The 27,454-nt window shown below is 35.5% G+C and overlaps 2 protein-coding genes and 1 non-coding gene across 7 annotated transcripts; 1 reads left to right on the top strand and 2 right to left on the bottom strand.

Moving 5' to 3' along the window:
• Positions 1-2,302: 2,302 nt before the first annotated feature.
• On the bottom strand, positions 2,303-17,243 carry LOC101745427 (cytochrome P450 4g15-like). 2 transcript variants are annotated; one of them, XM_038014732.2, is made up of 11 exons: positions 16,808-17,243; positions 9,839-10,044; positions 9,157-9,354; positions 7,318-7,500; positions 6,849-6,918; positions 5,640-5,766; positions 5,046-5,235; positions 4,522-4,634; positions 4,073-4,310; positions 3,537-3,722; positions 2,303-2,521 (listed from the first exon to the last, which is right to left on the bottom strand). In XM_038014732.2, exons 1-11 carry the CDS (start codon positions 16,861-16,863, stop codon positions 2,340-2,342), a joined length of 1,749 nt encoding a protein of 582 aa, XP_037870660.1. In that variant the 5' UTR covers positions 16,864-17,243; the 3' UTR covers positions 2,303-2,339. The 2 variants fall into 2 exon arrangements, with proteins under 2 accessions (XP_037870660.1, NP_001296467.1); NM_001309538.1 differs by lacking the exon at positions 16,808-17,243 and adding an exon at positions 10,612-10,720.
• On the bottom strand, positions 7,823-7,912 carry Mir2809 (microRNA mir-2809). The gene has a single exon (NR_107395.1). It is a non-coding gene; the product is annotated as a microRNA mir-2809 (primary transcript).
• Positions 15,221-22,797, top strand: LOC101742546 (facilitated trehalose transporter Tret1-like). Of its 4 annotated transcripts, XM_004927971.5 has the most exons (4): positions 15,221-15,328; positions 15,456-15,916; positions 19,689-19,824; positions 20,910-22,797. In XM_004927971.5, exons 2-4 carry the CDS (start codon positions 15,797-15,799, stop codon positions 22,163-22,165), a joined length of 1,512 nt encoding a protein of 503 aa, XP_004928028.2. In that variant the 5' UTR covers positions 15,221-15,328; positions 15,456-15,796; the 3' UTR covers positions 22,166-22,797. The 4 variants fall into 4 exon arrangements, with proteins under 4 accessions (XP_004928028.2, XP_062527878.1, XP_021204694.1 ...); XM_062671894.1 differs by lacking the exon at positions 15,221-15,328 and having other exon boundaries at positions 15,553-15,916; positions 19,689-19,820; XM_021349019.3 differs by lacking the exons at positions 15,221-15,328; positions 15,456-15,916 and adding an exon at positions 16,231-16,534.
• Positions 22,798-27,454: the final 4,657 nt, after the last annotated feature.

The following is a 27,454-nucleotide window of genomic DNA, read 5'->3' as shown; positions in this document are numbered from 1 at the left end:
GCTCCGTGAGGCGGTGCACCTGTTGAACGCATGAGTGATTTGTACGGAATCCGAATTGTTCATCGATGAGAATGCCCTTGGATGAGACGAAGTCTCTGAGGCGTTTGTAGAGCAGACGCTCATACAGTTTGCCTAGAGACATGAGGAGGCTAATCGGGCGGTAGCTCGTCGGATGATTTTTTGGTTTAGCGGGTTTATGTATGCCGGTAACGTCCGCTTCTTTCCACACCGCGGGAAAGATACAGTTCGCCATAGCGGCATTTTAACATTAAATTATTACAGTCTAATTACAATTGCATAAGTTGATAAAAAAATGCTATGCAATAAATAGCTTTACCGCGGCAGTCCCCGAGTGCCACACGTATTTTTTTAATTTAGATTTAGTGAAATCTTCATTAATCAAAACTTTTCTAAATAGTTTAAATGTGTGTACAATTGAGACATAGAGCTCACGTAACAAGGTGGATGATGATTGGCGTAGTAGTTAATTTCTGTTGGCTTCGGCAACCACTTGAAACCAGGTAGGTGACTGTCGATCCAGTTGCAGTTAGCTTGACGGTTTAAATAATGTACTGGACTATTATTATTTGTACATTATTTGTTCAGTTTTCACGCATCGTCGACTTAATTAGAAAAAAATTATGGCGTAATGTCATATTTTTATTTTCATATACTTATTTACTTTAATGTAGTAGAATTTTATATTATTTTCATTGATAATATGCGCGACGTGGTCTATGTATTAATTCGGGCAATGGTCATGTTCAACGATCATATTATTCCTGGACCGTTAATAGTCGAATCCGCGGCATTCAAAGCTGTCTTAATACGCCTATCTAGGCCAAGTTGTTCAGCTAGGCAGGTCTGAGAAGGAAGCTGATAGGCGCAAATAGTTGGGCAGGGCTGCATATAGAAAAGCCCATCATCTCTTTTCCTCGGCAATCGCGTAAGTGTTAAAGACAAAGTGTTTTCAAGGCTTGCGATCTATCGGTCATTGCATATGGCGCTGAAACATGGAAATTGATCTTAGGTTGGTCCGTAAGTTCAAAGTGCCACGGAAAGAGGTATTTTGGGAGTTTCTTTCAAATCAAATCAAATCAAATCAAATCAAAAAAATTTATTCAACATAAATGAAAGTACATACTTGTTGAACGTCAAAAAAACTACCGCCAATTCACAATTGATGGATGGAATCAGAAATGAGGAAGTATGTCGAAGAAATAAAGTAAGCGACATAGTTCTTCAAAGTAGTCGTGGCCTAAAGGATAAGACGTCCGGTGCATTCGTGTAAAGCGATGCACCAGTGTTCGAACCCCGCAGGCGGGTACCAATTTTTCTAATGAAATACGTACTCAATAAAATATGTTCACGATTGACTTCCACGGTGAAGGAATAACATCGTGTAATAAAAATCAAACCCGCAAAATTATAATTTGCGTAATTACTGGTGGTAGGACCTCTTGTGAGTCCGTACCAGTAGGCACCACCACCCTGCCCATTTCTACCGTGAAGCAGTAATGCGTTTCGGTTTGAAGGGTGGGGCAGCCGTTGTAACTATACTGAGACCTTAGAACTCATATTTCAAGGTGGGTGGCGGCATTTACGTTGTAAGTGTCTATTGGCTCCAGGGACCACTTAACACCAGGTATTAGTAGTGCTGTAGTGGCAATGGGCTGGACATACGTGTCGCAGAACTGGTAGCTGCGTGGATCAGCTGCGTTCTGGACTGGAGACCATATAGCGGTAAGCACAGCGTAGGACGTCCCATTGCCCGGTGAACCGATAACTTACTGCGATATGTGGGAAGATATTGAATAAGGAAGGCGGAGGACTGTTCATTTTGGCGGACTACGGACGAGCCTACATCCAGCAGTGGAGAGATACAGGCTGATGATAATAAACGACTGTTCTCCGTAGGACTATGTCGTATGTATTTTTAATCATACCTTATATAGTTTTAGATAACTTTCCAACATATTATAATATTTCTCATAATAATATGTAATGAAAAGTCGAACTAAAATCTCAACTATTTTTTTAATTCAGGTGTTCTGAACGTTTGCTTTCAACAAACTTACGTATGTATAATGATAGTCTCTGCCTAAAAACTACTTGTACAGATGATTTACAGAGTATAGTTTATGTAAATTAAAGAGTTAAAATCTCACTTTGTAAAAATCTGATTCATCTCACCCAAGAAAGTCTTTAGAGAGTTTTTTTACGGTTGAACTTTTAATTTGAACTATATGAATAATGTTTTCAGGGCAAGCGGTTAGTACATATTATGAATTTAACAATCATCTTTGTTTAAATCAATCACCTTTATTTAATTCTTAAATTTAAACAGTATTTGAATGATTTTTATTCCTTGGTTCAATTCGAATTTTGAAGCCATCGTATCTCTTCAAAATGATGTCTGCCTGAAGTACAAATTGATCTTCAGATATTTCGGATGTGGTTTTGTAATTACGAAGAATTGTCGAGAGCAGCACTTTCAGTTTAAGTAAAGCATATTTGCGACCTGAAAATAAAACGTAATTTTATTTAGTTTATATACTGTGATTTGTATTAGGTCATTAATTTTGTTCAGAGTTTTTATATCTTAACTTTTAAATATAGCGATTTACTGCCCTTAGTATATTTTATTTAAATTTATAAATGTTTAATATCAAATGCACTTTAAAGTTTTTATGAGTAATCAAATTTATTTAAACCTAATGTGGTTGAAATCGTGGAACACGCCTGGCATTGTAATAAATGTATAGATTCAGATTGTCGTACTCTTGTATCAAATTGAAGATCCACTGTGTACGAGAGGGTTCTATCGAATTAAGTATACCCTCGAACACTTTTTTGCTTTCAATAAACAGTTTTCTATGTATAATTTTCAAATTAAATGATCAAAGCTTTAGTCGTGAAAATCATTATTCACATTATGCACATTAAGTCGATCAATAATTAAATATGTAGATTAATAAGGGTCCAAAGGTGTTTATGTTGATGACTTTTGTTTTCGAGTTAGAATAACAACTGAGTAGGAATTGCGTCATTTGCTATTTATAATGTTATACGTTGGGTCATTTTTTACATCGCATTAGTGGTGGTGGCGCATTGCGAACTTACACAGGAAGACAACAGTATTTTCGATGATTTCTGACTCACAGATTGTCACAACAAGTGGTCACAGCGACTATAATTTAGTATCAGTGGGTTTTCGTATAGGGAGGATAGTCATAAATAAGCTTATACGTTCATAAACAGCAACAGAAAAATAAAATTTGGATAACAGGTAGTACTTCAATTCTAGTATTGTACATAGTATTGTCTATAGAAAAATCGCGTAACAATTCAAAAACTTTAATATACGTAGGTAGTGTAGGCTATCGTTAGGTTGGGGTTATTACATATTAAAACCAAAAAACCTGTATCGATTTTAACCATAGTATTTTTGTATGTTTAGCTAAGATGGACAAACGTATTCATGGCTCACTGGCTACTAGATTTTATATACTATAAATATTAATAGATCTACCCACCGACACAGCTTCTTGGCCCAGCGCTGAACGGTATGTAGCTGTAGTAGTGCCTATTTTGTGTGTTTTCTGGCAGGAAGTTGTCTGGATTGAAAACATTCGGGTTCTTATGATATTTAGGATCACGATGAATTTTGAACGTTCCAATAACGACGGTACTTCCCGCTGGTATAATGTAGTTGTTTGTAACTGAAATAAATATACCTATCAGAGCTATTTCGTAGCATTTCTCCGGTTTGTTATTTCTTTTTCAATAAATTATTCAAAAACAATTGTGATGGCAACTGTGCTGATGTTAAATTCAATTTAAAATATTTCTATGAATGCTTCAGATCTTTAACTGAATCAGTTGAAGAAATCTCAGATAAGACTTCAATTGAAAATTTATAGTTGTTGTAAAGGTATTGGAAGTAAATGAACAATCATAGATTTTATCTGTTTCGCTTGGTGTTTTAGGCACAGCTCTGATACACTGAGCATGCAGATTCTACAAAACTAATATGTATGGACACCATATTTTGTAAACATTTGAAGCTTACCGATCTGGACATCTCGCGTCAGCTTCCTTGCTATAGCCGGCACTGGTGGATACAATCTGAGAGACTCCAGAATTACCCTCTCTAAGTACTTCATTTGAAGCGTGTCAGCAAATGTCACCAGTCTGTCAGAATCTCCGAAGATTTCAAATAATTCATCATATACTTTACTCTGAATTTCTTGATGAATACCCAACAAACAGAGGACAAAGCTTGATCCAGCTGCTGTGGTGTCATGTCCCTTTATAACAGAATAGAGTACATACATTGCATTATTAATAATGATATTGTTAAGTTCAACTTTAAGGTCAGCTTACACTATACAATTAAATTAATAAAGTTTTTAATTCACTAAGCTAAATAAGGCAGACAAAAATCTCATGTATAAGACGATTATAGTTCCATAGTTTACTCCATATTCTGAAAAGATATTTTATTACATATTCCTTTACCTCAAACATAATAGTGTCAACTTCCTCTTTGATTTCGTGGTCGCTGATATTACATGTGTGGTTTTGTGCAGATTCAATCATCAAGTCTAAGAAAGCGAGACGCTTCTTTTCGCCTTTGAATATAAAGATAATTATATATTCATTAAATCAATAACTGCTAAGGTAGAGAAGTTAAATCATTAAAATAGACATAAATATAAAACAAATGGTTATCCTTTTACTAATTTCCATGTTCTATGAACCGGCAATAAATGCGTACAAAACTTGGAGGACAAAATTTGAACTCAAATGTGCACGGCCAATCGCAATTGTCTCTGTATTGCATATAATAATATGCTTGGATTCAAAGAAAGTACTATCATGAAAATGGATTTCGGTAGCCTAACTGACATTACGTAAAATATGATTCTAGTATCTAGTGAAGAAACAACAGGGCTATTGTATTTAGTATTCAGTGTATTCAGAGATTTCAAATGGCTCCAATATTGATTTTTACTAGAAGTTATTTCTATCTAATAGCTTACCAACATCTTGTTCATCATTAAAATCCAAATCATCACGATAGCCCTTAAAAACTGTATCGGAAAGTGTTTTTGCAGAATCTTCCATTATGCTGTCATTTGTATCTTTTATTTTAGTCAGTTCTTCTATTGTTGGTGGAATTATGCCTTTTTCTTTGTTTTGTAGGTACATGAATTTCTTTTTTTTTATAACCTGGATATATAAAAACGCGAACATTTAAAATTTTGTTTCAGTTTAATTAACTTCATGTGATAATCTAATGTAAACAGAGACTTTTTTAGGTCGCCGCCGTCACCTCTTTCTAAATGCGATAGGGCGGGAGTCAATCAATGACAATAAAATTTACAATTTTAATTACAATGGTGCGATACATCCAAATATTAACTAACTAACATACACTAACTAACCATTTCACTATTAGTGGACCTGCGGAGTCAGAGCTCTTGATATAATTCTATTGTCTTGTAACTCACTAATGAATTCTATTCCATCATTAAATGTTTTTTAGCACCTTATTAGCAGCAAGCTCATTGAAATAGAATATCAGAATAAAATACATTAAATTCATAATTTTGTTAGAAATTGTTAAACATTACCTTATTTGTTAAACCATGAATTGTTTTCAAAAGCTCCCTCTGTTTTTTGAAAAGTGAAGTCAATTTGAATATGGCATCAAAATGTAACCAAACTTTGTAGTGCCTCTGATGAATTATATTGCACATTCTAAAAAAAGCAAAGGAACATAATAAAATAGAACAAGATTTGTAAATTATGCAATTTCTGATTCAGCATCTAGTATCTCTTCGTAAAGTTCTAAGATGGAGACTGCGTTTTTTAAGATGCAGCATGCGTAGGCCAAGCGTGAACCAACAACCTGCTATATGAATCAGTCAGCGCAAAAGTGGCCTAACCCATAATTCATATTCGTGCTTATGTATTGCAATTTATTTAAAACATAATAAATTTTGATGCAAAATCGGCCTATCGCTAGTTTCGTCCGTCAATAACAGATCCCTTTGTAAGCATCATTTTAGCGCATATTTTTTGCCTACGAAGCAGTGTAAAAGTAAATTCGAACATCATTATATCCATACTAACTTGGTAAGCTTATGAAACTTTTGCGCTGACGGCCTCTTATATAGGTCATGGGAACCCGTTTTTGCGGGCTGCGCAGAAGCGGTCATTGTGGGAAAACTTATGTCCAACAGTGGGACGTCAGTGGAATGATAATGACGATTATTTAGGATATTGTTTTTCAAATCATGGGTAACCGATTAACGTTAGGTAGGCTACGTGTTATCTAAATTAACTATATGCATATACCTAAAACCGTTAAAAAACTTCTAAAATTTAATCTTACTGCATTTTAAAAAATAAGATATTAATCTTTTTTTTATTTTTTTTTATTGCCCTTGTAGCCAGACGAGCATACGGCCCACCTGATGGTGAGTGGTTACCGTCGCCCATGGACTTCAGCAATGCCAGGGGCAGAGCCAAGCCGCTGCCTACCGAAATCAAATGTTTAATGTAATCATCAAATGTTTAATGTAATCAAATCAAATGTTTAATGTAATCAAATGTTTCTTTAACTATAGTTAAATTGCATATACAACTTCACGCTATATGAAGTGTATTCAAATATCAATGAATAACACTAGCTGTCCGTGAGCACTAAAAGCGTAAAACGTCAGTAATAATAATCCCAGATTAAGTCGTAAAGGTAATTTTAATTATGCATACGACTCGCAAAGTACGAAGAAAATATCATTATTCATTTATTGAATTCAAAGATTTGTTATAATTACTTCATTACGGCCATAGCATAGTCAAAACTCGCAGCATCTTGCGTCGTTTTTGTTATTCCCATTGCTGTCTCTGAAAGAAAAATATATTTTAAAAGTTACTTTTGCAGATCCGTTTAGTTGAAATACAAAACAATTTATTAGACCGATTTGGAAGGAAATATCTATGGGAACAATTGGGAAATAAACTTTCCTTAAATACAAAATAATTTTCCTAGTCGGTTTATAAAATTTAACAGATTTTTGAGTTCTTTTGAACAAGGTTAAGAAGTAAACTAGCCATATATTATCGGAATAATTAATCGGATTTAATAAGACGTATACCAGCATTCAAAACGATTAATATTAACCTTTATGTGAGCTATCGCTTGGCAATGAATGACCTTGACAAAACAGATGTCAGCAGCGTGTGAAATATTTTAGTTAAAAATAATGAAAACATGTATAATTAAGTAAGTAGTATAAATTGTACCTAGTAGGATATCGACTGTCACGCAGCTCATGTAATCGTGAACGTCAAATGTTTTTCCAACTTCAGAACGTAATTTTTTAACAACGCTCTTGCTGTTCTCATTGAAAACTCCCATGAACGATTTCAAAATATTTATATGGAATGTCGGAGCGATCATTTTTCGATGTGAACGCCATTTTTCACCTGGAATGATATAAAAGTGAATTCATAGAACGATATCCGGTATACAGGTTTTGTTTTTGCGTCTCAAATTGAAGTTTTGACCAATAAGTAACAGGGGATTTACTTTATCACGCCTGTTTGAGGCTTTAATTATTATTTAGGTGAAAATATTGAAAGATCAATAAGTTGCCTGGTATATTCAGACCGAGAGATTCAATGATTCCAGGGCTTAAATACCGCATGCAGATACCAATTTTAGAAGGAAATATTGTTACGCGCTGGGGTTCAGGATAAATAAAAATTCTACCGAATTACAAATTAACGTTGTAACCAACACTTAGAATGCTTAAAACACTCAACAAACACTTTAAAACTCTCAATTCGCTTCTTCCGGTTCGCATCAGGTGATCCGTTCGCTGTTTCGCTTCGAGTAGTTCCGATTGCAAACTAGTTAGTTTGCGCAACGCAGTTGCGTGGCATCTCTGCAACACTCTTATAATCGAGACGAAATCGCTAGAATCGTCGAGAATATTCCACAAAAGTCTAGTATTGTGTGTTTCCGCTATCTGACAATATGGCGTTGTACCCCTCGAGCGTTCTAGATGATACTAGATTCTGCGTTATTTGTTCGACTATACGGTGATAGATGGCGTTACTTTTACCGGCGTAACTATATGTATCAAACACATGCCCGCAAATGAGCTCCACAATTAAACAGTAAAATCATGTAATAAAATAAAATACGCAAATTACTATGACATCTTGTGGGGCTTGCTGTGACCAATACCACCATAGAAGTAGTTGTTTCAGTTTGAGATATAGGACAGCTGTTGTAAAACGAATGTGGAGCTCGATATACAAGGAGCTACAAGGAACCACTATTAGAATCAAAATTCCCTCAGGTAAATTAGTGCATTAAATTTAAAAAAATACTGCCAAGATTGCCAAATAAATAGATTATCTATTCTATTTCTTCATACGATTGAAGGTTATTACTGTGTATGTATGCAATAAGGTATTGTTTTTAGGTATTTGAAACGGGGCAATAAAATTGTTCATCTACTGTAGTTATAGTACATTGTGCACCAAGAGAGAAAAGCGGGACATTTCCTTCCACGTGTAAAATTGGCAAACACGCGGGATGAGATGTCCTACTATTCCCGCGGAGCACATTCTATTTATTCTCCTACCAGGCCGTAAGTTCGTGGAGTACCGAGCCGGGGTCCAGGGGCGAAGTCCTGTCAGGGGGTAGGGGGGGCGGAACCCCCCCCATACTCATAAAAAAACAATTTAACTGTTTTTTAATTTTTAAATAGACTACTACTAATTGAATAAGAACTCTCTGATGAACTTATCTTTGTTTAATACTTCAGTATTAAATTTTATTGCATTTTGTTTATTTCACTTTTTCACTAAACACAATATTGCAAATTACCCGAGCACAACAATGGCGGAGAATTTTAGGTGCGTGAGAGAAGACGTAGACACTAACGCGCATGCGCACTTGTACCCAGGGAGGAAAAGTTACACTTTATTCCCTCTACAGCGGGAGGAAAAGTTAGACTTTCTTACCTGTGCAGCGGGAGGAAACCGAACTTTCAGCGTAGGTAGGAGAAAAAACAACTTTGTGTTTTATTTAAATTATAGCAATTTAAACTTAAGTGTAATAAAATAGACCTGAACTGATAAGTAATCCTTCTCCAAGCCACGGTTTGAAAAATCTATATTCGGGAGACTTGTCGATGTGAATTTGACTGTTAAGAATTACTTCGACATCGTTAGCGTCTGTTAGAAACACGACGAGCTTTGGGCCAGCCCAGGCACGCACAACAGTTCCATATTTTTCAGAGTAATCCAGAGCATATTTTACTAAATCTGTAAAAATAAAACTTATTCACAGTTATATATGTACACTTGCAACACTTGTTCGGCTGTTACTGGTGGTAGGACCTCTTGTGAGTCCGCACGGGAAGGTACCTACCCACCCTGCCTATTTCTGTTGTGAAGCAGTAATGCGTTTCGGTTTGAAGGGTAGGGCAGCCGTTGTAACTATACTTGAGACCTTACAACTTATATCACAAGGTGGGTGGCGCACTTACATTGTAGATGTCTAGGGGCTCCAATAAACACTTAATACCAGGTGGGCTGTGAGCTCGTCCACCCATAAGCAATATATATATGTATATATAGTTATAGGAAGGAGTACAAAATTACGTTCTCCCGTTATACCAAGTAAAAAGAAGTTGAATAATGAAAGTAAATAATTGGTACAAAATATTTTTCTTTTATTCCAACTTTAATAAGTAACTATGATTAAAAAATAGCTTAATCGCTAAAAAATAATGGAAAAATTGCCAACCTTCAGCTTTTTTCCCTAAAATCAGTAGCGAATTACCCACTAAAGGTAAAGCCATTGGTCCAGGGAGTTTATTTCCCAATCGAAACAGCCTAGAAGATTGTTGCCACCGGTGTAACATCCACATTATCATGATTGCAAGCAGCAAGGTGTGGAATATTGGTGGAACATCAAACTCAAAATTGTAATTAAGCAGTGAAGACATGTTGCTGAAACCAATGAATTAAGAACATAGCCTTAAAACAGTACTAATCTTGATTATGTCTTCGAGTAGACGGTCATGAGTGCTTGTTGAGCTTATTATTGCACAGTCAGCAAAAACAGAAGGCAGTCTGCTTGTACTTTTGGCATTGCTGATATTTATAGATGTTCTTTTCTTACCATAAAATGAACCAACTTTTCCATTATATCTGACATTCATCACACACTAAGGGAACATTATTATCTAAGCCGCGGATCAATATTAATATTTTAATGAATTATAATCCTAGTGACCTAATCATATGACTATGTATTTAGTCAAAGTATTTGATCTATTTTGTCAGGTTAACGTGATAAAAAAGGAATTAAGTTAAAAATATAAAGGTTAAGTTTTTTTTTTTATATTTATAATTATCTATTTTTGTATGATCTAAATATGATGGAGGAATATTTCTCAAGTCAGACTTTTTGATGAAGTCGAGAAAAACAAAAGGGAATCTTCTGTTCTTCCCCTTTAAGAATTCCTTTATTCGTTTCAGTGTTACTGAGGTAATTATTATAAATATTCTACTTACATTTAAATCTTTAGACGCTAGTTATTCAGAACAATCGCAGATAATATTTAATCAGATATTTAGTTCTGGGTTCGAAACATTCACCTTCATTGTTTTACAGACAATCGCCAAAAGATTTTACGGTTCTGCTATTTATGCTTAAAATTAACCTGAAATTCTGACCTGTGTACCTAATAAGTAAGGTTCTCGTGCATAAGATATTTTTTTACAATTGATTTTATTGTAGCTTTTAGTTGAATTGTAAACAGTTTTTTCATCATAGTTACAAATAAGTTTGAATTTGCATTGCATTGAGAAATGACCCAATTCAAATTTAAAATAAGCGTTTAGATGTGAAAAATTATTCTCATTTTCATTTTCGATTCAACCTTTGTCTTTAAAACTCTGTTTTACTTTTTAATTATGTACAAAATTAAGAATAGACACAATGATTTGTTTAAACGAAGAATGTGCTAGTATTTTTTAACTATTTCATTTAATAAGGTCATAATTAATTAGTATCACGTGGATACCCAATTTTTTTATTCATCAACGGATTGTGTACCACCGCGGCGGTTACAAGGTGGGTAGTGCGAAGCAGGGACGTCTTAAACTAGGCTGGGGCCCTTGGGCACACAAGAATTTGAGGCCCTTTTGGAAAGTAAAAAAAGGGAATTATAATAACATTTTTTTACTGAGTATGACCATTTATTATAGGTAATCAAATACAGTATGATATAATAATAATTATTATATTAGAATGCTGCTGGTTTTTTGGTTACGATTACAATAATGGTTTCTTTCGGGATTTCTGTTGAGCAAAATATTCCATTACATCTTTAAAGTAAATTTTTGAAGGATATCACTTTCTATGCCCATAATTGACAAATTACTCAGCCGTTCTTGTAACATTGTTGTTCGCAATTCATTTTTTATTCTCTTAAGCTGCGAAAATGACCGCTCTCGACTACAATTGGTAACCAAATTGTCGGTTCTTCGGGGCCCCCTGAGAATGGGGGCCCTGGGCACGGGCCCCGTGTGCCCTTATGGTAAAGACGGTATTGGTGCGAAGTATGTAGTCATGTGTTTCGGTTTCGCTATAATTTATTTTACATCACGTCTAATAATCGTGAGCGACGGAATTCAAGTTGAGACGACTAATTATAAGATCCTGTAGCAACTTAAAAGTGGATCGGGAGTTACTTAGTCTGTCCACAACAAAATTACACACCTTATGGGTCTTGTTAGTGAGATCAGTGTTAATTGCATTCAAAGCTTTCTTCAGGGAGTGTAAGTTAATTAAAAAAATGCAAGACTTTGTTAACGTTAAAGAGACTCTCTAGTTAAATTTGTACGGAACAGAAAGTGATAGGAACAGGACAAAATTATAAATTGCTTCAACTTAAAAATATATCAGATAAAATTGTATTTGTATTTTCTGGATATTTTTTAAGTTTAACAATCGGTGATTACCTGTGAAGTTGCATTTACATAAACATTAAAAAATGAAAAATCATTTCCGACAGCACACATATAAAATTGGGTTAAGTCATTGTTTGTTAATTAGCCGATAGCTTTTTGCGTTTGTGTGTGTTTGTTTATTGAGGTCGAATTGTATAAGATCTTTATTAAAATATTAAACATCTGGCTAGTAGAACGTGTTTTTTTTCTTCTCCCTACTTATTTGCTGGTAGCCTAGAGGGCTATTTTAGCTGCGCTCTAACGGGAGAATGTGTGTATCAAAGTGTTTATTTGTTTCAGTAAGAACCGAGTAGCGTTATTAAATTGGTTATGCATAGCGGAATCTTAATGCCTAGATTTCCGAGTTAAGTGCCGATAAACACTACAACGTGAATTTCGTCTTCTACCATGAGACATAAATTCAATTTTTCTTTGTTATTGCCTTTATAGGCTGACAAGCACACGGTCCGTCAATGTTAGAGGCAGAGCCAAGTCACTGCCTACTACTAGCAAGCAAGGAAGCCTCTCTCCGCAAGCCTCGTTTGAAGAGGGACATGTCACAGCGCTTGGAATGACGCGATGTAATCAGTATGACTTGGGAAGCTTTTGCTGTCCGTCTGGTCAAGGACCTGATATAGAAGGCAATCATTCTTGACAGGGCGCGTATCAGGAAACATCTCTTTCTGGAACTAGTGCTCGCTTGTGTTATAGACATCTATCTAGCTATGAGTTATTTGTAGTAATTGATGTTATATACCACAGACTTTTTTAGAATCAAAACAATCTTCTATTCTTTATTCGATCATGTTAAGACTTAGCAACTGTGGGGTATTTATGTATTGCTATTCAACTTCGTAGGCGTTTCTGGAATGGAGTGATTAAAAATTTTTTTACCATCGGGAAATATTACTTATTTACAAGTTTTTACTACCTATTGCTGATTTTGTTCCCAGAGAGATAATGATATGATGGTGGTCTTCTTCCCACCTATGGGAAAATAGATAATAAGATATTATACCGCCATCATTCTCACTGCGGCTCTAATTTGAATTCTGAATTCATTTTTTGTTTTTATTTACAACTTGTACAGATAAAAGCGTCGATTCACACTAACAAAAGAGTGTATTGAACGCACATATTTTAGTGGGCATCAAAGGATTCATTAAAATATAAAATATGTTTATAAAATACTAGCTGATCCGGCAAACATTGTTTTGCCTTAAATAAGATTTCTAGGGTATTTCTAGTGTAGAAAAAAAAACTAACTTATTGTAAGTGTGTAAGGATGTAGTAAATGAGTAAAAGAGGTATGTAGTGCCGTGAACGATGAGGGAATATATAATAAAAATAACAAAACCTCATTCAACCACATAATACCTCATTATAACAAAAAAAAAAAGTCCAAATAAAAAAAAATATGTTAGAGGTGGACAACCCTAATCACTTCATCATCATCAGCCTGCGGCAGTCCACTGCTGGACATAGGCCTCCCCCAAAGCTCGCCACTGAACCCGATCTTCGGTTCTACGCATCCAGTTACTGCCAGCTGCCTTGCGCAGGTCGTCGCTCCATCTAGCAGGAGGGCGTCCCACACTACGTTTGCCGGTTCGCGGTCTCCACTCCAGAACACGTCTACCCCAACGGTTATCGGTTCTGCGACATATGTGACCAGCCCACTGCCACTTCAGCTTACTAACTCTGCGAGCTATATCGATCACTTTGGTTTTTGCCCGAATGACCTCATTGCGTATTCGGTCTCGCAATGACAAACCGAGCATAGCTCGCTCCATAGCTCGCTGAGTAACTTTTAATTGGTGGACTAGTCGCACAGTCAGTGTCCACGTTTCGGCTCCGTAGGTAAGCACGGGTAGGACGCACTGATTATAGACCTTTGTCTTCAGACATTGTGGTATGGGCGACGAAAAGACCTGACGAAGCTTCCCGAACGCTGCCCAGCCCAACTGAATCCTTCTGGTCACTTCCTTCTCAAAGTTGTTTCTACCTAGTTGTAGGGTCTGTCCCAGGTAGACATACTCTTGAACAACTTCGAGAGGTGTACCGCCAACATCGATTGGTCTCGGAATGACGTTTCCGTTAAACATTACCTTGGTTTTATCCAAGTTCATTCCGAGGCCGACCCGTTGGGATGCAGCATTAAGGCTGTGCACCATCTCTTGTAAGTCCTGCAGCGATTCCGCCATGATGACGATATCATCGGCAAAGCGAAGATGTGAGATGTACTCGCCGTTTATGTTAATGCCGCGTCCGTTCCAGTCCAGAGTGTTGAAAACGTTCTCCAGTGCGTTTGTAAACAGTTTCGGGGATATAATATCCCCCTGTCTTACACCTCTGCGCAACTGGATTGGTCTCGTCTGGTCTTTCTGTACTTGGACGGTCATTGTAGCGGCATCGTACAGGCATCTTAGTGCATCGATGTATCGCCAGTCAGCTTGACACCGCTGCAAAGATTCCAGAACAGCCCAGGTCTCGATCGAGTCAAAGGCTTTCTCGTAGTCCACAAACGCCAGACATAGTGGCAGATTATACTCTCCTAATCACTTAGGGGTATGAAAAATAGATAGTAGCCGATTCTCAGGCTTACTGAATATGCATAAAAAATTTCATGAGAATCGGTCAAGCGGTTTCGGAGGAGTATGGGAACGAACATTGTGACACGAGAATTTTATATATTAGATGAACCTTATTACAGTTATCTATCAAGGCATAGTTAGAAAAACTAATTTAATGACGTACTTACCTAATTGCGTATTAAGCTGTCCAGTGTCATAAATTAAGACTTACGGAAAATAGCTTGTCGTTTTTATTGCATAAGAATAATAGATAACACGATAAAGTTTAGATAAATAAATTGAGACGTTTTAGTAATCTTCAGCATCACATCATTATTTATAAATACGTTTATTGTATTTCTTTTTACAAAACTTCTGCCCTTTTAAAATTAAAATGTCATAATCATTGTATTTAATCGTAAGTAAGTCTATGTTATATTGTTTTTATTTTTCACATGTGTATATAAGTATATATTTTTATGTAAGTTTATTAAGATATTGCACCATCCAGTTTACTTATTCCTCTCCCTGTCAGGTTGCCTAGAAGAGATCGCTTTCAGCGATAAGGCCGCCGATTTATGTCATCATCTATTATTTGTTTTATTAGCTTACTCTGTACATGTGGTGTTAAATAAGGAGTTATATTATTAATATTAATATGCGCATTAGCGGCAACGAAAAAAATATTTTATATTGTAATAATTTAGGTATGATTTCAAAACTTTAAAAATCTAAATTTGTATTTGTTTTCTTTCGTTTACAATAATATAATTATTATATTTGTAAAATATTTCAATTTCATAGGAGTTTAAATAGAATATAATTTTTTTTTAGGTTTTTTAAGGACGACTGCTTCTTGTGGATTCATTTGCGTCTAATTAAAACAGGTTTTACTCGTTAAATATAAAATAAAAATGGAATTGTCCAGACTAACGCCACGGTCGATCACGCAGCACGTTATTTATTAGATTTTAGTAGGCTTAAAATTCACAGAACCGGTCTGAGTGTTGTCGGTAACAAAATCATGCCGTTGTTTACGATATTGAAAAGACTTTGTCGAAACGTCGTCGGCAGTAGGCGTGTGCGATGATAAGATAAACTATAATACTATATCACGATTGAGTTCATAACTTCATCTTCGGACTAGAAGCCAGGCAGTCTTATTTAATCGGTCAATGATGGACGACAGTGTTGTGGCAGAGTTGGAGAAAATCCAAAAGAACGGAAGCGAACAGCCTGTTCTTTTCGACAAAGACGATTACTACAAGACAGAACGGTCACCATTTAAAAGACAGGTTTGTGGTAATTTGTGTAAAATATAACAACTTTTGTTGGGAAATTGTTGGTATCAATATATTATTTTAATCGAATTTATTAAATAATTCACAAGGTGAAATAATTATGTTGATTCATGCAAGAATAGTACGGCTCTTTTTGCAAACTGCTGTTTAAATTTACGAAAACAAATGAAATTTTTCATGTATTTAATACAGTAGTTTTCAAATTTACGGTTATTAAATTTTACTATATAGCTAGTTGTCGCAATGAATAGGTTGTAAAAAAATGTTCAAAACAGTATTAGTGCAACGTTAAAGATAATATCCAGCTTGGATTGTTTTACTCAAGTATGACGGCATAAATGGAAAACTATTTAACATTTTGTAAATATGGTCGAAATTAATTTTTCAGAAAATCGACAGTCGTTGAATACCTATGTTTATTTTTAACCTGTACCATCACCTGTAAGATCACTGAAACAATTGATGAGTGTTAAAAAAACAGAGTGAAAAATTACATAAGTGTAGGGAATCAGGAAATAATTCAAGTGATTTAGAATATGCTGTCATGCATAAATCGCTCGAGATAAAAGATACAAGTGTTTGTAAGAGGAACTCAATTTCAATGTTATTTTAGTAAGTAATGCTTTATTAATATAAAACCTAAAAACACTTGAAGCGACATTCACTAAAACGAAAATCGTAAACAGGTTTAAAAAAAACCTTGTATTTATTTTCAAGAATTGATTCACTTTTGCCACTTACCTGAAGTTCATCGAACCTTTTTTTAGGGCTATTGAAACCCAATTCACGGGCCAAGTTCACATTAAAGTATCAGCTTATAGTAGTTATCGCTTACCATCAGTGAGACTGTAAGCTCTGTAGTACATATATCTAATAGAAACTAACCTTTTGTCGTAACGTTTCGTTCGATAAAAATTCACTTTCGAATTTTTGGTCGACATCAAAATGATTAAATTTGTGGCTTTGTTTATTTCTTTATTCGTGTTTTGTGTTCGTGTGTCTTTTAGCTGATCAAGTTAACACAATTGATGCGGTTTATAAGCAGATAGTTTGTGGTATGTTGCTATCAGTAAACGACAGTTGGCGCACGAATACATATTGTTCTATTTCAACTATACTGGCCCACCCGATGACGGTATGTTGTTGCGGTTGTCGACATTAAAAATCGGGCCTGCCATAAGCCAGCCTTTTTTCCAAAAACATTTAGAGCATAATGAAGAGACAGAATATCAGTTCGCTAGCTCGTCAAGAAATTACAGTGATAGCTCTAGCTATAAGCGTAGTTCACAGATATCGGAACTTCATAGCGGTATCCACCTTCAAACACGCGGTTAAAGTGATTGTATTGGTTCAGCGGCTATTCTATTCCTTTCAAATATATAATTTCTTCGTCACAGAATTAGCCACAATGGTGGTTTCTTCTCGTGCGGGCTCACAGTGCATCCAAATTCATGGTTTTATTTTACAGAACTTTTATCATTATCATTATTATCATCGCGGAAGTCACATTCAGCAAACACTAACCTAAGCCATATATAATTCTTGTAACTACAAGAATTACTATTTCGAATTTTTTACTGCAGCAGAACTTCTACGCTATAATCGCTTAAGTGTTAACACCGGACATCGACTTATTAGGTCATAGATCGCGGAAATATAATATAATTTTAAAATTATTTTAATGTCTTTACTATACGTGTTTCAAAAGCCAACAAAAACAGTAGTTGTGTTAAAGCTTATGTCGAATCGGATTCTGCAACATCTAACGTTTCACGTTGTGTTCAATGCAAATAAATTTAGAATAACTTAGCTCTTATTAGATCTTATTAGAGCAACTGGTGGTAGGACCTCTTGTGAGTCCGCACGAGTAGGTACCACTACCCTGCCTATTTCTGCCGTGAAGCAGTAACGCGTTTCGGTTTAAAGGGTGAGGCAGCCGTTGTAACTATACTGAGACCTTAGAACTGATATCTCAAGCTGGGTGGCGCATTTATGTTGAAGATGTTTATGGGCTCCAGTAACCACTTAACACCAGGTGGGCTGTGAGCTCGTCCACACATCTAAGCAATAAAAAAAAAATAAAAAAAAACCAGGTCCTTGGCCAGATGTACAGCAAAAGCTTCCCAAGTCATACTTGAATCAATATACCACACAGCGTATTATTTTTTCATTCAAATACTTTTTCTTTTTTTAATTCAACTTTATTACCTATTGTCATGCAGATAAAAACCAAGATAGCTTAGCATATAAAGATAAAGAAAATAGCATGACTACGTGAAAAAATACGACTGTGAATGAAATCGGTCATCAAACTGAACTTCGCGAGAGAATTTTAGAAACACTTATAAGACGTTGTTGTTGTTTTTCTTTTTTTATTGCTTATATGCGTGGACGAGCTCAGAACCCACCTGGTATTAAGTGGTTACTGGAGCCCACAGACATCTACAACGCAAATGCGCCACCTATCTTGAGATATAAGTTCTAAGGTCTCAGTATAGTTACAACGGCCGCCCCACCCTTCAAACCATTAACGCATTACTGCTTCACGGCAGAAATAGACAGGGTGGTGGTACCTACCCATGCGGACTAACAAGAGGTCCTACCACCAGTAATTAATTCAGCGTATTAATTAATTCAGCGTTCCTTTATTTTATATTGGGATTAGTCAAGATCTATATTTTACAAGAAAACAATCGTAATAAGTATACCTACTTTTGTATAGCTATTTATCGGAATAATGGAAGTCAAACCAATGTTTCAATGGCCTAGAATAGCAGTAGCTCATCTCTTCCCATGGGTGTTATACTCGTACGGGCGACAGAGAGATTTATCGGAGAGCTTGCAGTTTCACTCTCAGAGTATTGATATTGGTATACGCTGGTAATAAGACACCGCCAGCTGATATTTCATTATAGTAGTGAATATTATAAATGTACAGGGTATAGATACCACGATCCTGACTATTTCAGGACATCTGTCGTACAACTGAATTGAGATTTCGACCTCAGGCCTCAAGGTGGGTAACGGCATTTACGCCGTTCTACGCATTTAGTCACGAGTGTGCTTAGTGCGAGTTTTTTAACGTTCTCGATAGCCTAAAAGTTAACTCAAATTTTTATGCAGTTGAAATAGCGCCCCCAGCGTCAAACGTTCCAACTTCTTACAAAATTGAGTTAACTTTTACACTTAACGATATCGATAATCGAGAACATTAAAAAAAACTCGCACTAAGCAGATAGGAGGGCTGTTAACACGTTCACATATTTTTGCAACATATACAAAAAAAAAAAAAAATTCTGTACAAATGTGCCGACCCCACCTAAACAGGCTAGAATATTTGACATTTAAAAAATATGTCTATTAATTCAGAATTTAATACTTTATTATAGAATTAATTAAAATCGTTGATTTGTATTGTCTGTTAATCTAAACGAACCGGCTTGACTGATGAAAAACGTTGTTCATACGAATATTGATAAAGACAAGAGGTAAAAGGAAACAATGACCGTGAGTTCGGCCACGGTTGGATGTGAACAATAAAATAAAAATCATCTAATTTATATAGCTACTTTTGTAGATTTTTATTTAACAAAAACTTAAATGTTAAAATTTGTTGTTGTTGTTAATGTCGAATGTTGAAATCTAATCATTTAAAACGAATTCCATTCACCAAACAAATTGATATTTAGGACGTTGATCCCAACCCAAAAGTTTAAATACAAGGTGACTCTGATTACTCACGAAGATTTTAACATTCTTTTTGCAGGCGTTGATCTGTTTGGGCGTGTTCATGTTGAATCTTGCAGCCGGGTCTACGGCTGGGATAGCCGCCGTCCTTATACCACAACTGACTAATGATTTAGGAAGGAACAAATTCACTACCGAATTGGAGTCATGGGTAGGTACGTGTATAATTTTGAGTGTACAAAGGTTTGAAATTTGAACGGATATTTTTAATACGAACTAGCTGACCCGGCAGGCTTAAAAGATCTAAGCTTTTGTATAAAATAAACTTAAAACAAACAAAAGGAATCCGTCCGACGGGGGACACAACAAAGGAAAAACCAAATTGTTATTTTTATTTAATTCCGAGCATTTTCATATTTAACTAACTTTTATACCTTCTCTGGACTTCCACAAATGATTTAAGACCAAAATTAGCCAAATCGGTCCAGCCGTCCTCGAGTTTTAGCGAGAATAACGAACAGCTTCAGATTCATTTTCATATATACCTATATAGATTACATATTTTGAAAATTATTTAATGTTATATTTTATTAAATCGTTATAAAATTTGAAAGCAAATGCTATTATTTTCTCGAAACAAATTATTATAATGGTATTTAATGAGGTTACAGTAGGTATAGTAAACGAATTTTCAAGGTTAATAACATATTTTCGATGACCAGATAATTGATCAATTATTTTATTGCGTTTTATTTTTATTTCATTGCTATTTATTTTATTGCTATAAATAAATATTGAATTATTAATTAATGACCTATCAAGAATTAAATAGCTATCGCGATCCATACTGGTCACTAATCGGATTCTTATCTTCAGACCTGTCATATTATGTATCGAGTAGTTTTTGTAAATTTTTGTCTTGCGTAAATTTATGATATTTTGAAAAGTGCTAGTGCAAAATTCTTCTTAGCGGTGAAACTGCGTTCAAAGTCGGTGGTAAAGTCAAGGCAACTTAAAAGTGCTTGTGAAGGCCTGCTTTAATAAAAAAAACATTCTTATTTTGAAATAGAGACATGAGATCAAAATTCTGAATTTTAATTTGCAGCAGCAGCAGCAGCAGTAAAGCAAATTGATAGTAATGATGATTAACTAGTTAATTGTTTTTTAATAAGTTTCAAAACTAATAATTTTATATTTTCCTTAGTTCCTGTTCCTATGTGCTTTTTTATTAAATAATTGTTAGTATTAGTAAGATTCCATGCACTTACAAAATTATCAATACATTTCTCATTGTTTTCAGCGGCTATCTCTTGTTTGGCCTTGTTCTTCGGTAACCTGATGTCAGGATATTTAATGGAAAGATTTGGACGACGGATTTCCCTCCTCTTTGTATCACTCTTCTTCCTATTAGGGTGGTGTATAATTGGATTTGCGAACAATATCCTACATTTAGTTCTTTTTGGAAGATTTATAACCGGCATATGTCAAGGCTGGCTTGGTCCCCTCGGGCCAGTTTATGTTGGGGAAATTACTACACCGATTTATAGAGGCTTTTTCTTAGCATCACTATCTTTGGGAATCGCAGTTGGTGTTTTTTTATCACACTTATTTGGAACTTTCCTACATTGGAGTTACGCCTGTCAGCTTTGTGGTCTATTCCCACTCACGGCTGGAATCATTCTTTTCTTCGCGCCGGAATCACCCGCATGGCTTGCCTCAATCAACAGGATTGACGACTGCATATCATCTTTCCAATGGTTCAGGGGTGCAAGCCCGGCCATGAAGCTAGAACTTGAGAAAATGCTAGCAGAACAATCAAGAAGAGACAAATCGAAAAGCAAATTTGAGACCCTAAAAGAAAATATCAAGAAACCTGAATTCTGGAAACCCTTGTGCATCATGGTTACGTTCTTCGCAATCACTCAGCTTTCAGGAGTAAACGTAATATGTGCTTATAGCACTGATATGATGAAAAAGCTTATGGGTAAACGCGCGAAAGATTCTCACGCTTACGCTGCGATGTTAAGTATAGACGTTTTAAGATGTGTGTCATTAATTATTGCATGCATCTTACTTAGAAGGTCAGGTCGTCGACCTATGTCATTATTTAGTGGTGTGTTCACGTCTTTGTCACTACTTGGCTTAGCCATTTATTTATATCTTGTTGAAAAGAATATAATTCATCATATATCACCGTTCATATCGCTTAGCTTAATAGCATTTTATATTGTAGTCTCCAATATGGGTATATCGCTTTTGCCCTGGAATATGGTTGGAGAAGTATTTGCCGCAGAAACAAAGGGAATAGGGTCTGGTATTAGTGTAATGATGACTTCAATATCTTTCTTTGCTACAGTAAAGACTGCGCCGGCTATGTTCGAAAGTATAGGGCATCATGGGACATATATGTTTTATGGGTTATCGACAACATTCGGTACCTTATTCTTATATTTCTGTTTACCGGAAACGAAAGATAAAACTTTACTGCAAATAGAAGAGTACTTCAGATATGGCAAGAAACGAAATACGACCGAAAAGGATGTCATTGATATTTGAATGTTGAGATTTAAAGAAAATTCTCGGTAATTGTTTTTAACAAAATGGTCTCATTTTACAAGTACTCGTCTAAAAGGTGATGACCTTTTGCAGTGTCCATATTTAACTTGAAGCATTTGTTATGCTCAAAACAAATTAATAATTAGTTTACGTAACCCAGATAGATATGCGTGTGCTGATTAATTTCGTTTGTAATAATTGACCAGTATTGTGACATTGCTATTACTCTATTATATTATTTACGTTTAGATTTTTTGTCATCTATATTAAAACTTTATATTTAGATAGAAAAAAGTAGATCTCTGAAAACTATAATAATAGTTATGGACGTTCCACTAATTTATTTACGTAAAACTATGTAAAGAAGAGTAGTAAGGTAACAAAATACCAACGATTTTCTTAAATGGAACTGTAATTTTACTTAAAATATGGGTTTAAATTCGAAATAATTATTTTCGTAGATTTTTTTTCGTAACTTTGTTCGCGCACTTATCATTCAAATAGTCATTACTGGTATTTTATTGAATATACATAAAAAAATCATGTTTTAAATATAAGTAACTAATGTATACAATATAGCACTATCATTTACTAGTCAAGTTCACTCAAATAGATGAATTTTTATAACAATACCTACTGTGTTTATTTTCTGATAAACCACTTGAAATATGTTTTCAGTACGATTAGATTAAATTACATGATAGTCATGCTTTTAGAATTTATATACAACATGTAACATAATTAACGCACACCCTGAAAGTAATTTGTTCAGAATCGGAATCTGGATCGATTTTGATTGTTTTTTATGTACCAATTTTTTTTTCTAAAATTTAGTTAAAACTAAGTAAATTACAGTCACCCTACACAGCTAGCTAAACAGTTCATAGAAACGAAAATGGAACGTAAGTCAGGGTATTAAGACTTTTTAAAATGAAATATCTAATTAGTAAAAAAAAATATTATTTAATTAAAGAAATCTGATACTTATTTCAAGGCTAATAGTCTATTACAAAATAAAATACCTACGCACACAGTACCAACCGCCGGCACACAGCAACACTACAATACATAAAAGAAAACCACGTAATACAAAAATAATTACTATCCCTTTCTTTCGTCGGCATAATATTCTTACAATAAACGGCAGGCTAATCCCGATGTTCGCGGCGACGCAGTTGCGTCGGCGGTGATCAAAGAAAAATCTAAACAACGAAGTCAACAAAATATTTTTGACAAGTCAGTCACGCCGCGTCCACCTTATCGATAAGAGGTCAAGTGATAGTGCAAATAAAATATCTCCCGTATTTCGCTATGTCTTTTCGGTCAGTGACCTCCTAGATCAGCTGATTTGACGCCTCTCGACTTTTTTTTGTGGGGGCGAATTAAATCGCTAGTTTATAACACAAAGACAATAAGTGCCGAAGAACTAAAGAATAAGATAATAACCGCCTTTGATAAAGTGAAAAGTGACATTGCAGTATTATCTAAAATAAAACAACAAATACGAAAACGGTCATTAAAGTGCATTGAACAAGGGGCCGGGCGCGGCGAGTAGGTGTCTGTGTGTGCGTGCGCAGCGGAGTGTGAATCGGTGACCATTTTATTTCCACGAAATGGGAATAACTAATTTCACAAATAATCAATGTTAACGCACATATAAATAATATTTGGTGTATGCATAGCGTTTATACTATTAAAGTCTAATTGGGGTGTTTGAGGGTGTGCGTTAAATATGTTACATGTTGTAGGTACTCTATCTGTTCTATCGTGACAGCACTCATGTTTTAAAATTTATACTTTTTCAAGGCTGCTGTTTGTTATTCCTAGGGCAGTGTGTAGCACGCAATGTAAGATAAATAAGTAATAGTTTAAAATAACTAAAAGAATACGCTATTAAAGAAAATCCAACTAAAAATAGAAAATAAATTTTAATCAATTTGAACAAAAAATAGTGTAAGAAAATATGATTTATTATAAAAAAAAAATGCCTGGGGTGCATGGTATCAGTAGTTATAAATACTTTATGAACAGATATGAGTATAAGGGTTATTTTGATAATATCCTGAAAAGCACCTCACGCTTTTTTACAATAAAATCATTTTTTATTACACTATTTTTAATTCAAATTTATTAAAATTTATTTTCAATTTTTTAGTTGGATTTTCTATAAAAGTGTTTTTTTTTTAACTACATATTATTTATTTTTCATGTTTTAGTTGAATTTCATTTTTTTTAAATATTGTATTGTCATCGGTCCTTAATAAGTATGCCAAATTTCGAGTTAAATCGACGTTTTGAAGGGGGTCAAAATCATATTTAAAGATTGCGTTACATACTAATATACACGCCAACATACATACGTCTGAAGCTAATAAAAGCGTTTAAAAAATTGACTGATGCGCCAGGTCAATCAATGGTCTCGACAAAATACAACGGCTTGTCAATTGCCTTTATGTTATTTTGAAGTCTTAAGAAATACGATACGAGGATCTTTTATAATCACATTTCGAATATCTAGTTAATGAATATTTTTTGTTTAGTTTAGTTTGAGATAGTAATTTAAATATGTTTCGGCCACGGAATATACCGATAGAAAATCTATGTAAATTTTCCTTGTGTAAGAAGTAATAATTTACACACGAATAAAAAATGATCATAATAAAAAGGAATTTCATTTTAAATGTATTTAATAAGGTCATAAAAAATAGTAGCCAAAAATTACTTCTAATTTAAAATTGATAGATTATATAATTGCAATTTTTTTGTTTTTTTCCCTACCTAAGCTGATGGTGTTGAGATACTATTTTAGCGTAACCTTAACAAGTAAATGAGCTCATGGTGCTCAAACCTGACGACGTTGCTAAGCCCTAGCAAGAGCAGTGCTTCGCAGAATCTACCAGTGGATCGGAAACGCGACCCGACCGAACTCAGTGGGCTGTGTCTGTGGGTTAATTTATTCGCCGAGCCCTTCGTTGCAAGCGACGGGTTCGACGAGAACGATGACTGGTACTTGGGGTACATAAAAGCACCGTTAGTGGATCGGGAGGATCCGGACTCACCCCGATCACCGTCTTTGGCCAACCTATTCCCACCCTCGATCACTCTCTTTGGATGATCCTATTCCCTGGGCCAGGAAGGTCAAGTACCTGGGAGTTACCCTGGATGCATCCATAACAATCCCGCTTTTGCATGCTAGCTGTCGGGGCTCCGTGGTTCGTGAGGAACATTGACCTACACGACAACCTGGGCCTCGAATTGATCCGCAAACACATGAAGTCAGTGTCGGAACGTTTCTTTGATAAGGCTATGCATCATGATAATCGCCTTATCGTTGCCGCCGCTGACTACTCCCCGAATCCTGATCACGGAGGAGCAAGTCACCGTCGTCGCCCTAGACACGTCCTTACGGATCCATCAGATCTAATAACTCTTGCATTAGACGTCTTCAGCTCTAACACTAGGAGTAGGCTTGGGGACCCCGGTAACCGTACTCGTTGAACTCGGCAAAGAGTCCGACATGCAACCTAAGCCATGCACCAGCCCGCAGAGTTTCTCGCCGGATCTTCTCAGCGGGTCGCGATTCCAATTCTGTAGTAGTGAGTGACGAGGCTTGACCTTCAGGGCCCATGGTATGGGTTGGTCGAACATAGTGATGAGGCGAATGGCGGAGGTGTTTACGCGCCTATTCGGGAGTGGGATGTTCGAAGTGGTTGGTTAGGTTAGCCCTCCGAATACCAAAAGTTCAAAAGGTTGAAGAGCACCGCTGTGATTTTCGTGGGGTTGATGTCGATCATAATTTGCTGAGGAGTGGTTGTCGCTCTTGAACATCGGATATAACATGGCCGCTGCATATTGCCGCGATTTTCTTTCGAACCTTGTTTGAAGAATAATCCCAATCGAATAGGGAAATTCATTTCAGAGCCGTATTTGACGAGTGATGCGATCGTAAAAAGGATATTGACGCATTGTTACAAATAATTTATCAGAACGTCTGCATAGCGTAGAGTAGCAAAGTCTCTCCGTATGCTTGGAGGCTCAAAGTAATTAAAATATATCGTTTTCATTACTTAAAAACAGATAAATGAATTCACGAACCACCTAGGGTTAAGTGGTAATCCGAGATTGTAGATCTCGCAACTTGAACACTGTTACCTCCAGAACTGAGTTCGAAGTAACTTCGAAGTATGTCTACTTTGCAGTAGAATTAAGGGGTTTGTTTGTCCGGTTGTGTTATTAGTTTTCCAAATCTATTAAGTAGACCATACGTTCATCATAAATAAAAACAAAATTACTTTAAACACGACGTGTGCGTACAAAGTTTATTAATTGCATTTAAAAAGGGCGTTCTCCTTCGTTGCACACGACATCATAAAAACAGCAGGACGATTTCACAGACCGTTGGGATGGTAGCAAGTGGCACGCGTCCTGCAAATTAAAGGCACTGTCTTCCATGTGGCCATACCGACAAGTGATACTTGGGATTCGCTAACATCTGCGACATATTTTTTACTTCGTTCGAAGATTTCCCACGTTGGAACGCGACTAGTTTTTGCTGACGACAAAAACACCAGGAAGACATCTGTGGAGTGGTTCATCTATTTTCGGAGGACTTGACGTGTTTATTAAGTAAAGTGTGAGGAAGTCAGAGATGGGTACAGATGTTGATAAGGTGAAATATGCGTATTAAATGTAATGTACCATACGTTTTACATTATTAAGGGCGGCATTATTAGTAGAACTTAGATAAAGTTTTATGTAATCCAAATCGAATACTCTAACATTTTTATTGAATGACAATATTAACTCGGCTACAAATAACTGCCTGCAAATAGCCGGCGAAACACGGGCGGGTGTGTACTTTTTTAGTTTTTAAGTTACCAAAGTAATAAAAAAGGTACAAAATTTAATATCACATTTTTAGGCTGTAAGTGAACGCCTCATTCCTGTGAATTGCTTTCTTGCCGCTTTCTTACACCCAGTAAACCCATTTTGTGAATTTGAGGCAGAAATAGGACTACAATATTATGTCAATTAAGATTTTTTCAAATATACGTTTTCAGTTTAATTTGCAGTGGAAAAACACTGCTTTATAATATTTATATACTTTTATAATACTTTTCAAAACGGAGATACTAGTAGACTTAAAGAATTAAGCTTCTTAAATAAATAAAAAATATTTCGTTTTAAAAACCCTTTCATCTATTTTCTCAGCAACGTCATTTTCTCTTCAGTGGTTCTTTTTGCAAAACGTTCCGTGTTGTTTTTTTTTAAATTATGTGAACAGCAATT

Source organism: Bombyx mori, chromosome 13 (assembly GCF_030269925.1).
Source record: "Bombyx mori chromosome 13, ASM3026992v2".
In the NCBI taxonomy this organism is placed as follows: Eukaryota; Metazoa; Arthropoda; class Insecta; order Lepidoptera; family Bombycidae; genus Bombyx; species Bombyx mori.
This window is presented reverse-complemented; position numbering and strand designations above follow the sequence as displayed.